This window comes from Ammospiza caudacuta, chromosome 1 (genome assembly GCF_027887145.1).
Source record: "Ammospiza caudacuta isolate bAmmCau1 chromosome 1, bAmmCau1.pri, whole genome shotgun sequence".
Taxonomy (NCBI): Eukaryota; Metazoa; Chordata; class Aves; order Passeriformes; family Passerellidae; genus Ammospiza; species Ammospiza caudacuta.
In genome coordinates this window covers 6,829,714-6,842,631 of record NC_080593.1, presented here as the reverse complement: position 1 = coordinate 6,842,631, position 12,918 = coordinate 6,829,714, and the positions used below count along the sequence as shown (strand labels likewise).

Here is a 12,918-nt window from a genome sequence, read left to right as displayed (position 1 = left end):
GGGAGGATGTCTGCCATGTAAATCTGATTTGTAGAGTATGAAGTGTGACTTTGCTCCTGACAACACCAGATAAATCACTTGTCCAGTTCTCCTTACAGATGGAAAGGAAAATTTATTGACTGGCAGGAATTAAAACCAGCCTGTGTTTGGGAAAAAATTAACAGTTGTGATGTGAAAACATTCAATGAATCTTTCAGTGTTTGATAATACATTACAAGTAGCAACTCCAGGTTTCTGGCAAGAGATTATTACTCTATAGAGTTGGATGCTGAATCCAAGCTCACCACAGGCTTCAGTCATTGCCCAGCATGTTTGAGTATCTGGAGAAGAGGTGAGATGCTGCACAGTCCTGCTGGACAGGTCTCCCAGATCCCTGCTGTAAGCAAAATCTGCCTCTGAGCCAGGAAAAATGGCTCCATCAACAAAGTGTAGTTAAACTAAGTCCTTCCATCGTTTGTGCTTGAGCAGGACTCATTTTCTGGGGGCTCTTAGGATGATTAGGCTTGGCTCTAAGCTGAGGGACAGGTTTGGGCTGTGGGTTTTTAGTTGGAAGTTTTTAAACAAATTTTTTTTATGTGCTGGGGAGAATCTTCAAAGGCATTTGGAGTAACTTCCCAGAAGGGTTTCTTCAACTTAGCAGTGAAATTAAAGCAGTGATGGTCTCGAGCCTCTTGGCATTGAGCAATCCTGCAGTTTATTCTCTAAAAATGTTGTGTTTAGGAGTGTGATTTTGGTGATGTGATCAGGGGAAGCTGCAGCAGTTGGAATAAGCTGCTCCAGCTGTGTGGCCAAGGCAGTGACAGCTGCTTTCCTCTTCTGTTCCAGGTGCCAAACAAAAGGAGAGCGAGAGCGAATGACTGCTGTGAATGTAAACATTTGTAGGAGAACTTGAACAGAGTTTCTGGGTCGTTTGTCTCAAGAGCAGTGACTGCTGTGGAACAGAGCAGGATGGCTGAGAATGTGTTTTGGGACTTAGTGATGGATGATGAGTCTCTTCCCCCCAGTGGTGTCGCAAAAAAAGCAGCATGACAAAAGCTTATGTTAAAATGTAGGCTCATATTTCAAAATGTCTTCAAAACATTTGCTGGAAGACTTCACATGATGTCCTTCATTAAAATGCACTGTATTCTGAAACTTTTTCATTTTGTATTTGACAGAAGTCACTGGTCAGCAATGGATATATGTGGCATAAGGCAAGTGTATGGCATATTCATATCATAGTGCCTTATGTCAAAATACAGCAATATGTCATCACTGTCGCCCATCACTGTCAAAGGAAGTGTTGTGCTAAACAAGACACTGTATTTGAATGTGAAAGTCTTTAAACCTAAAACCAAATCAGTTTCAGTTCTCATTAGATTTGTCATAAAAGCTGTAATTTGGGTATCGGTAGACTTCTTTAAAACTTCAATGACAGTTTTGTGTTCAATGTTGCATTCTGAACTGAAATGTAAAACAAGACTGATTTAAAAACAGCTTTATTTATTTTTACTTTCATGACAATTTTTTACACATCTTTGGTGGATAGCTAAAATTTCACCATATCCATTAATAAACTGTTGATTGTTATACAAACAAGTGGGAGATTTTTCTCATTATTTACAACTTTGGAGTTGCAGAAGCTGTGCCCTGTTCACCAGTCTGTTACTTGAGCTGAAGATTTCGGAAGCATGGATTGAAAGTGCTCTGTCCTGTCATACACAGGCACCATGGAGGAAATGAGGTGCCAGAGGACAATGTTTTCACCTGTATTAAAGTGTAAAATGATGTTTGTACAACGAAAACCCAAAACTTTTTATTGTATATGATTTGTACAGAAGCGGAGGAGTGAGGGAAGCTGTGGGGTATTTGCTAATGTAAATGTACTGTAAAGTTTGAAGATGAGACTTTTATAATTGTAGATTCTTGTAGATGGAAGAAATTAAACCCTACAACATCAGTTTGGTTTTAGCAGTTCGTGCCATGTTCTTTCACAGGTATGAATGTACATGCATTGGGATTAGTGCAAACCAGGAGCATTCTTATTTTCCTCTGAATTTAAAGGTGGCTCATGCTGATGGAATACTGGAAGTAGGACTTCTGTACTGTGTTTCCAGCCTGAATACTGCACTGGAATAATGCAGGAATGGGATACAATATTTTTTCATTTATAAATATGGAGGTAAAAGGTGAACAGTTTCCTAATAAAATATAATAGTAAGGAAAAACTTTCTTCAGAACTTTTCTCCTTTCTACAAGAATTTAAATTCTGAACTAAATGTGTGAAAACTTCCTTCTTACAGGTATCTTTCATGACTAAAAATATTCCCTTAGTACATGATGGAAACTGTTCACTTAGACTTTCTTCCACTTTCTTACCTTGTGAAAAACACTGTCAGCACCTTTCCTGACTGGGTAAATATTGACTCTGTTCCCTGCAATTCCAGGTGATACTGAACTGGAGCAGCTGCTTTGTCCCGAGAGCAACAACCTGGTGCTGGTTGCTGCCATCAGAGCTGCCACCAGCCCAGCTCTGATTGTCCTCATGTGGGAGAGTGATTCAAACTACAAACAGTGGCTCTCATTCCTCATAGAGAATCTGGTAGGAAACTGATGAAGTGGGCAGTAGTGCTACTTGCAAATGCCCCAGAAACCACATGGATGAAGCTTTGGAAAGCAAAGTTTGCTCCAGCCCAGGCACTGCAGCCTCCTCTGGGAGATGGGGTGGCAGGGAGGTGCCCAAAAGCATCCTGGCATCTCCCTATCACTCGTCTGCACGGGTGCATCCTTCAGCCCTCTGGCCAAGGTATTTTTAGAGATAAGGGTTCAACCACTGGTAATTTTTTAATATCTGTTTTATAGCACAAATTCTGTCCCTGTTCATGCAGATGCTGTGGGCCTGCCTGCGTGCTGCAGGGTGCAGAAAGCCAGAATGAATTTGCAGTTTTCACATAACCACATTCAAGCTTCCCATTTTCACATTATTACAACTGCTGTTCACATGTTGTGGACACAGGACTAGCAAAAATAGGGAGAAAATCCTCCTCAGTAGCACAAAACTGTGTTTAGAGAATTTCCACCCTTTCTTTCTGGAATTCAGCTCTGAAGTGTGCATTTGTGAGTGGCAGGACCACGATGTGACCCCACCAGCACCAATGAACAGCAGTGCCACCAAAACACACTCTGCTTGTGCTGGCACTTGTAAACAAAACTAAAGAAATCTTGTCGTTTTTAATACAGATCAGTTTTCTACAGAGCTAGAAAAATGCTTGTTCCAGCATAAGGGAGGGACAGGAGTAAGTAAATGAGGGTGGGGAGAGGAGGGGTGACTCAGCAGCACTGCAGCATGTTCCAGATTAAAGGCATAGTGTAACTAAAGCTGCGCTCTAGGGCCCTTCATGTGGCTCATTAGAGGTCTCAGCCATGAAAAAGAATTAATAAAATGTCATTAGACTCCAGTTCTTGTGCATTCTCCCCTCTGGACTGGCAGCAAGCAGTGCTTACAGATCTGAGGCCACAGCAACAGCTCCAGAAGCTCCTTTTCTTTCACAGCCAGGACCATGCTGCAGATGGAGGGGTCAGTAAATGTCCCCTGTGACTCCTGAAAGCCTGTTCAGCAGTGCAGGTGCAGAAATGGGTTCTATTTTAACCAGCAGGACTGTAATAACTTCTGATTGATGCCTCTGCTTTCCTGTGCATTTCCTTGCACAGCAAGATGTCTGTGAAAGATAATTATTCTGAAGGGCTTGTCTTGGAAGGGTTTTTACCTACTCTGGATATTTTTAACTGCTTAGGTGTAAGAAAATGTTTCTTAGTAGACTTCAGCCCTCAGTATTTTTCAGAGATGCTCTGAACTGAGGAAAAATCCCCCTTTGCTGACATTGATGAAAAACATTTTCGTGTTTTATTTCTGGAATCCTTTAGGTAGAGGGTCTGAGATCAGCTGATATTTACTATTTGCTAGGAAGTGAAATCACTTGTTGTGTATCTGAGGCCTATTCATCTTTTGTTGAGGGATACTGTGGTGCTGGGAATGAATGTTGGAGTAAAACAGAAAGAACAAGCCTTGATTTCCAAGGCCTGAGCTCTTGTGCTCATGGCAGACAGGAGGAATCTGACTGAAGCAGTTCCAAGACATGGAGAACCCTTCTGGCCATTTTTGGAGGGAGCACAGGGTGAGTTGGAGCTTTTCAGTTTGGGTCCAAGTAGAAGTGAAACCACACGTGCTTAATCCTGTCTCACAGTAGGCCCTGTAGCTGCTCCCACTGAGCTCTCCAGGCAGCTTTAGGAGTAACCAGTTTACTTCTAAAGTTTCTGTGAACTTTCACCCATATTGAACACTTATTAAGGGTAATTTCCAGAGGAAAATGCCATTCCGGAAAATTTAATGCTGCCCTTGTAGCCACATAATGCATTTATGCAAAAGGAATGTTCTGCAGACACTGCTCTTTACTCTTCAGGACTTCATTTAAATGTGGTTTTGAAAGTCACTTTCTTGGTACTCATTTGTTTTTCTGGTGGTTGCAGTCAGACCTGTTCCTGCTGAAGTGAATGGGCAGGAGGTGACCTGTACTCACACATCAAACTGATTCCTTCAGAAACAGCCCTGTGGGACTTGTGTCCCTGCCACTGCACACCAGCACCTGCAGGGCACCCACCCCTGGTGTCAGTACCCCTCTGGACTGGATTAATCCCTTAATTTGCTTCTACCAACATTTTTCCAGCGTTTCTGTGTGAATCTTGCAAGCTGCAATCCCTGTGAGGAGGCAGGAGGGAGCAGAAACAAGAGCAAGGCTGAGCTGGATGTACTTTGTAACCTCTGCAGCAGCAAGGGCTGTGCTGTGCCTGTGGAAGCACGCCCAGAGCAAACACTGGACATACTTCAAAACACTCCTTGGGAAGGTCCTGCTTTGCTGAAGGACAGGGCAGGTAATTGTGCTGCTAATTGCTGCTGCAGGAACTGAAGGTACAAGTCAGAGCTGTTCTGCACTTGGGAGGGGGTGGCTGTGCGTTTGCATGGGCTGGATCAGTGTAAAAATACTTGGTCTTGAGTTACCTTTACTACCTGGAATCTGTTGTGATTCTTTCTCCATCAGAAAAAGTAGGTACAGGCAGCAAAAGGGAGCCATGTGTCGCAGACATTTTTTCACAGAAATCCTTTCTTTCAGATTTCTGCGTTTTCTGGGAAGCTGAGGGCCCCCAGAAAGAGAATGTAAACAATTGTTATCAGCTGCTGTAGAATACAATGAGATGCACCTTGATTGGCTCATGTTTCTATGTTTATAATTAAAGGCCAATCACAGGAGCAAGCTGGGGACAGAGTCCCTAGACACAACTTTGTTATAAATTCTTTCTTTCTATTCTTAGCGTAGCTAGCAGCATCTGCAAACTTCTCTCTACTTCTCTCTTTATTCTATTTAGTATAGTCATAATGTATTATATATCATATATCAATAAATCCAGCCTTCTGATCAAGAAACAAGATTCACGTCCTTCTCTCACCATAGAGACCTTCAACAAGTCTCTGTAATAGCCATGCACTGTTTGTCCAGCCTGATCTCCCCACAGACACTCACCCCAGCCCTGCCTTGCTGTTTTCCCCCTTGGTGTCTTGTCTTTCAGAGCCACATCTGATGTGTTGCATTCTTTGAGCGTGTTTGTGATGGTGTTCACAGGGGTCCAAGGAAGAGGGAAAAGATGAGGAACTGACTCCATGTTTCAGAAGGCCTGATTTATTATTTTATGATATATGTTATAGTAAAACTATACTAAAAGAATAGAAGAAAGGATTTCATCAGTAGGCTAGCTAAGCTAAGAATAGAAAAAGAAGGAATGAATAACAAAGGTTTGTGTCTCAGAGAGTCCGAGCCAGCTGACTGTGATTGGCCATTAATTAGAAACAACCACATGAGACCAATCACAGATGCCCCTGTTGCATTCCACAGCAGCAGATAATCAATGTTTGCATTTTGTTCCTGAGGTCTCTCAGCTTCTCAGGAGAAAAAATCCCAAGGAAAGGATTTTTCATAAAATGTGTCTGTGACACGTTATCTTATTTGTCATTAATGTCATTTATCATCTGAACTGATCCCAAGGCTGTGCTTGATTTGAGGGAGAGCCTGGCAGAGGGAGATGGGGGTAGGCCTGGAGCACAGTCAGGGCAGAGGCACACAGGGGGTGTCACTTGTCCCACAGCCCTCTGAACTCCTTGGGAGCTCAGTTTGCAAACACTGCAGCGGTGAGGAGGCTGCAGCAGGAGGAGGGAATGCACAGGCACAGCCCCAATTCCTCATGCAGTGATGCTGTGGAATGCTGCCCTGGGAAAACACAACCTGAGCATCACACCTGGGTTGCTACAGGGAGAGAGGATTTCAGCAAAGGGCTCCTTGGTGTGTGGGGCTGTTCAGCCCTAAATGTATAAACAACAGGAGTTCAGATAATGCACAGTGCCTGGATTGGACATTCACAGCCACAGATGTGCTGTCCCCCTGCTCACAGCACTCCAGAAGTGTTGAGATTTCACCTGAACAGGAGAAATGCAGGAACACCTTGCCACAGTCCAGATCCTCAGCTCTGCTTAAGCTGCTGCCTCTTGAGTAGCAGCACCCCAGAGTGCTGCCAAAGGCCATCAGCAGTGCCACCCAGCCCTAGAGCATGGAAAAGCAACAAACTTCCCTAAAAGCTCTGGAATTCCCTGTATTCCCAGTGCCCCAGCCAAGACAAAATGAAGCACTTACAGGATCAGGATTATTAGGCAACTCCCTCCAAAGGAGCAGTGGAAGAAAAGGAAGTTAAAGGTTTTTCTTCAAAATAAATCCATGCCCAGGATGGATGAGTTCTGTGTTGCTGCTGACAAGCATCCTAAGGTGAGACAATTCCATTGCAATTTGGGCCAATAAAGCAAAAAAAGAGGGAAGAACAGAAACCCTGCAGTGGTGAACTCCCCTAAACAAGTACAGAGTGAGCCAGGGGCAAGGGAACAGAAACCAGATAAATAAATAGACACTGCTCCAAAGGGAGAATGGGATAAGAGAGTAAGGGAAAAGACCTAATCAAAAGAAGTGGAAGGAACAAAACCAGAAACTCCCACAAATGAAAAAAAAAGCTGATGCTCCCCACTCTGACCATGTGGAGGAGTATGGACATATATCCTGAAAATACAATTTAAGTTTTAACAGAGTGAAAAGCCCAGTGCTGGAATATGACAGGCAAGTAATAAGAACTGTAAGGAGATAGAAACTGAAAGCATCACTACTACAAACTTCAGCTATTTTTCCAAATCCATGTATGGCATTGGAAGGTATTTCTTATCTCAGTCCTCTCGCTCAGTAAAAAGCCAAAATTTTGGACCATAGCATGGTTCCAGAGGGAGTGAATGTAAAGATGATGGCACAGCTCCAAGGGTTGGCCCTTCAGGATCATGGCTACTGCAGTCCTCATGTGCTTCATGGACAATTGTGTCTGTCACAAACATGAACAAGGAGGAGTCTGGTGCTGCACATCAGGCAGGGCTGTCCCTCTGCACCTCCTGGGGAGCTTTGAGCAGGATCCCTGCTCACAAACACTGGATTTCCAGGCTGCTGCTTTTTTGCAGGCTCCCCAGATCCCACCAATCCCATCCTCAGGGCTGTGATGAGGTGGGAATCTGCTGTAGGGAGTGGAAAAGAAGGCTGGACACAGGGAATGAGCATGCAGAGTTGTATCACCACAGCCATCACTGAGAAAGTACAAAACCCCCTGTTTCCTCAGGAAATAACTATCCCTCCATCATGTACCTATTCACTGAAAGCTGATACTCCTGCTGTTTAACAGGTTACCAGCACTTATCCTGTAAAACTCCATAATCCAGAAGACTAAAGGTATAATTAGACTATCCCAAAAAATGCAGGTGTCTCCTAAAAGCCTGTCTGCTCCTCCAGGAGTGAATCACTTTTGTGTATAAATGGCTTTCTTTTGCTTTAGTTCCCAGCTCTCTCCCCAGGTTGGATGAATATGTGGGAGGGGATGGGTGAGATCAGGGAGCAGCCAATCTATGTCCCTTAACATCACCCAGCTGTTAGGTTGGTTTGTTGTGTCCCGGCATAATTGCATGTTAGGTCAATGTTCCCCAAAATGACAAGATGCACTTAAAAAAAATAATTCTAACATTCATTTTTCAAGTAAATGTGTAAAGGGTAGATACTAACCCAAAGTGTTCAAAATCTGTAGTAGAGGGGGGAAATACGACTTTCCTGTCTTAGTGTCTTTCTCCCTTAAATTCTGCATCCATCAAGTGCTGCAGTCACCACCAGAACCCGCAGCTCTCTTTCCACAGCTGAGAACTCTCCAGCGCTTGGATCTCGCTGTTCACCATTCCCAGGCTCCCAAACCCCGCCTTCCCTTCCATGCAATTCCCAGCACTTTATCGACGCCGGGACCCGACGTTTCTCCATCAATCAGCGTGCACGGGGAACGCTCGGAGATAAATTCTATCTATTTATTTATTTGTTTGTTTATTTATTTATTCAAACAGCAGCCCAGCCGAACGGCCCCTCCCGGCACCGGAGCCGGGAGCCTGCGGGACAGGAGAGGGGCAGCGATAAATCCCCCTGCCCGGGGAGGAGACCCTGGAATGGGAACGGGGATGGGGAATGCGATGGGGAAGGGATGAGGAAGGAGATGGGGACAGGGATAGGGATGGGGAGAGGAACGGGGACAGGGATAGAGACATGGATAGGAAGGGATGGGGATAGGAACAGGGATGGGCACGGGGATGGGGGCTGAGATGGGGATGGGGAAGGGAGGAGGAAGGAGACGGGGACAGGAATGGAGACAGGGACGAAATTGGGCTGGGGCCGGGGACAGGACTGGGACGGGGATAGAGATCAGGATAGGGACAGGGATAGGGACGAGGACTGGGATAACTAAGGTGATGGAGATCGGGGAAGGGCCGGGGCCGGGACTGGGACGGGCATAGAGACCAGGACACGGATAAGGGACGGGGATCGGGATGACGAAGGTGACGGAGATCGGGAAAGGGGCTGCGGGCAGGACTGGGACGGGCATAGGGACGGGGATCGGGCTGATGAAGGTGACGGAGCTCGGGGCCGGGGCGGGGCGGGGATAGGGAGCAGGACAGGGATCAGGGACAGGGATCGGGCTGACCAAGGTGACGGAGCTCGGGGCCGGGGCGGGGATAGGGAGCAGGACAGGGATAAGGGACAGGGACAGGGATCGCGCTGACCAAGGTGACGGAGCTCGGGCTCGGGGCAGGGATAGGGAGCAGGACAGGGACAGGGATCGGGTTGATGAAGGTGACGGAGCTCGGGCTCGGGGCCGGGACGGGGATAGGGAGCAGGACAGGGATCAGGGACAGGGCTCGGGGCCGGGGCGGGGATAGGGAGCAGGACAGGGATCAGGGACAGGGACAGGGATCGCGCTGACCAAGGTGACGGAGCTCGGGGCCGGGGCGGGGCCGCGCGCGCGGGACGCACCAACCGCCGCACGCTGCGCGCGCACGCGCGCGGGCCCTTGGCGCGCGCCTTTCCCCCCTCCCTTTCTCCCCCCCCCACCTCGTCCCCGCTCGCCCTTGCCCGCCCGGCCCCGGCCCCGCCCCCTCCCCTTCGAACGCGGCCGTTGCCGCTCCCCGGCCAATCCCCGCCCGCCGCCGCCGCCCCGCCGGCCAATGGGCGTGCGGCGGGTGGGGGCGACGCGCGCGCCAGGCGGGGGTGACGCAGGGAGTTTTTTCCTGTGACGCGCAGGTGCGTACGCGGGGCCGGCGCGCGGCGGCGGCGGTCACGTGGTGCGGCCCCGCCGCTGCCAGCGCCGCGCGTCCCGAGCGCGCTCCGGCCGCCGCCGCTCCCCCCGCGCCCCCCGCATGTCGCTGGCGCCGCGCCCCGCGCCCCCACAGCCGCCCGCCGCCGCCCTCCGCCGCAGCCGCCACCGCCGACGCCCTTGATGTGGTTCGGGGCCGGGCGGGGGAGAAGATGCCGCCGTCCAAGTCCCGCAAGATCGCGATCCTGGGCTACCGGAGCGTGGGTGAGCGCGGCGCGGGTTTCGCGGCGGGGGTGCGGGCGGGGTGCCCCGGGTGCCGCCGCATCGCCCTCCCCCGCGGCGGCGGCGGCAGGTGCAGCGGAGGCAGCGGCGCTTCCCGCCGCCCCGAGCGCGCAGCCGCGGCCCGAGGGAGGGAGCGAGGGAGGCCCCGCCATGGCGGCGCCGCAGAGCTGCGGGCCCGCGGCCGCCGTGCCCTTAATAGGAAGTTTCGCCCCCCGCACTCGCCGAACGCAGCCCGGATAAACGGGATCGGGGCAGCTGCGGAGAGGGTCCCTCCCCGCCGGCTTGGCTGCGCTGGAGTCCAGCTCCATGCAGGCTCCGTATGGAGCGAGCCCGGAGAAGGGCAGCGGAGCTGGGGACGGGTCTGGAGCGCGTGTTCTGTGAGGAGCTCGGCCCGGGGAACAGGAGGCTCAGGGGAGGCCTCATCGCTCTGCACAAGTCCCTGACAGGAGCTGCCGCCAGGTGCGAGTCGGGCTCTGCTCCCGGGCAACCAGCGGGTAGCACATGAGGACATGGTCTTCAGCTGCGCCGGGGGAGGGTTGGGTTGGTCACCAGGAAAAATTTATTCTCAGAAAGAGTGATCGGACCCTGGAACGGGCAGCCCAGGGGGATGGTGGAGTCACCGTCCCTGGAGCTGTGTAAGCAAAGACTGGACGTGGCACTCAGTGCCGCGGGTGACACGGTGATGTTGGGTCCCTACTCCAGAGCACTTTTGCAGCCTCGGTGGTTCTGTGATTTGAGCCAGTTTGAACCCTGGGGAGGCCGGGCGGGTGTGTTGCCCGTGCCTGGCCCGTTCCTGCCCCCATGGAGGTGTTCGTGAGGCGGCAGCAGCAGCGCAGCCGCTGTTCCCGGGGGGCCGCCTCGGCTCCGGGCTGTGCCCGGCACGGCGCCGCCGGGGCAGCCCAGAGCGGGCCCCGCCGCTGGGACGAACTGCCTGGAAGCGTCCAGCACGAGTCCATAGCAGCTGATAGAGGGTTTTGTTCCGTATAAAAGTGTGATCCTCTGTCCTGCGTTTGCTGGAGAACGGTTTCGGATGTTTCAGCGTTCGGGTTCTTGAAGCAGAGGGGAGCAAGCTGTAGTACAGGCGGTGCTAATCGATCAAACTTAAAAGCATAGATCAATGTGGAAGATAATGTGTGGTTGGGGAAAAAAAGATGCTACAGAGTGATACTACTCTGATATAAATGGGGATTTTACATTGAAAGCATGATTTGTTTTCCATGGCGCACATCATAAAGAACCCTTTAAAAAAGCATTTTTAAATATAAAAAAGGCTAAATAAGGAGAGCTTTTTTTTTCCGCATAGCTGCAGCCATGCAGCTTGATGTTTGAATTTGTTTGATGAATTTGTCCAGCCCTTAAACAGAACAGTGAGTAGTAGATTGAACAGTTTACACGGTCTGTATGACATCACTTGTTGAAGTCTGTTCATTGTCTTGTTGTTATGTTTTCTTTCTTCTTTGAGCACTGGTGGGAGCAACGCAATGGGCAGTGTAAGTGGGAAGGGGAAATGCTTGAAATTCTGTTCTTAGGAAGTCTGTGGTGGGGACTGAGTGTACTGTTGAGCTTTGGTCCTTCATCTGTTGACGCTGACAAGCAGCAGTCAGAAAATCAGATATTAGTGGGGTGTAGAACCAGTTGAGGAGAAATAGAGAAGTAGTGTAATGTTGCTATTTGGTTGGTGATGTGAGCAGTAGTGCTCGTGGAAAGGATGGCCAAAATGTTACCTAACTGTTAAGACCTACTGCTGAACTTTAGTTAAAGTTTTCTGGGATTAGTGTTGAATTGGGCTGGATAGGACAAGACCAATTTTATTAGGAGAGCTACAAGTTGTAGGAACATAGAATTAAGAGGAAGGGGAAAATCTGGAATTTGCTTTCGTTTTCATTAAGTTTCTTGGCAAATACTTAGGTAAAGGTTCAAGCAGTAGAAACGGGCCATTGAGGTTCTCCTTCCATCTTGTGAAGCTGTTAGAGAAGCAGGAAGGTTAACCTGTGAGATTTAGATTGTCCTCTGCTTCCCCAAATGTGCCTCCTAAAGTGTGGTAGGATGGGGGCTGAGTTTGGCTTCAGGGAAACTTTTGATTAAGTCTTGCTTTGTATTATGATGGCAAGAATATCACTTGGACCCTGGGTAAGAAAGGATATAATCTCATTTTAGGACAAGTGTTTGGGTGGCAGAAAAGGAAGTACGTTTCTTTTGGAGGAAATGCTGCATTGTATAGAGGTAATGCTCATTAAAGTGGGGAATAATTCCAGAATCTGAAGGAAATGCTTTCTACATTTCCTTTTGTAATTCGGGAACAACATTGTTTTGCCATTAACATTAATCTTGCCTCTGGAATTAGGGAGGTTAACTTTGGTGAGTTGTAAAATGCTTGCAGTTTTATAGGCTAGCCCTAAATGCTTAGGGGGCCTGCTCTGGGAAGTTGGGTGCTCCCCCTGGAACTGCAGTGTTTGAAATGAAGCTGTCATAAAATGAGGAGCTGTTTTTCCCAAGTGTCTCTCAGTTAGGTGCTGAAATAACCAGGTTTTGATGATGATGTTTGTCAAGCAGGGAGCTTTTCCCCACAGCTGTTGATGGAACAACCCCGTGGGTCTCTCAGGTTACAAGTGTGTGCGGTGAAGGGTGGGCACGCCCTCCCTGGGGATTTGTGAAACAGGGGCTGAAAATTGTACTGGATTCCTGCTAAGGCCTTGTTTGTTTCATTACATTAAAATTTAATCTTATCCTGGTGCTGTTGTCAGGTAAACTGGAGCTTGGGAGTGGTATTCTGGTATAATAGTTCTGAGAATAGAAAATTCAGGAGTCTGCTTGTTTGAATACACTCCCTCTATCTTTCAACACCGCCATCAAGCCTTTCATATGTGGAACTTTTATTCTTTGCTGATGGGAGAGATCACAGTG

The 12,918-nt window shown here is 48.8% G+C and overlaps 2 protein-coding genes across 6 annotated transcripts in view; both read left to right on the top strand.

Moving 5' to 3' along the window:
* Positions 1-2,155, top strand: part of PRKAG2 (protein kinase AMP-activated non-catalytic subunit gamma 2) — a 220,269-nt gene extending 218,114 nt beyond the window's left edge. For all 5 annotated transcript variants that reach the window (XM_058820815.1, XM_058820878.1, XM_058821050.1 and 2 more), the window contains one exon: positions 826-2,155. In XM_058820815.1, the coding sequence (XP_058676798.1) occupies positions 826-857 (32 nt within the window). In that variant the 3' untranslated portion in view covers positions 858-2,155. The remainder of the gene's footprint in view (positions 1-825) is intronic.
* A 7,636-nt stretch (positions 2,156-9,791) lies between these two features.
* Positions 9,792-12,918, top strand: part of RHEB (Ras homolog, mTORC1 binding) — a 39,073-nt gene continuing 35,946 nt past the window's right edge. The window contains exon 1 of the mRNA XM_058801518.1: positions 9,792-9,996. Coding sequence (XP_058657501.1) covers positions 9,945-9,996 — 52 coding nt within the window. The 5' untranslated portion in view covers positions 9,792-9,944. The remainder of the gene's footprint in view (positions 9,997-12,918) is intronic.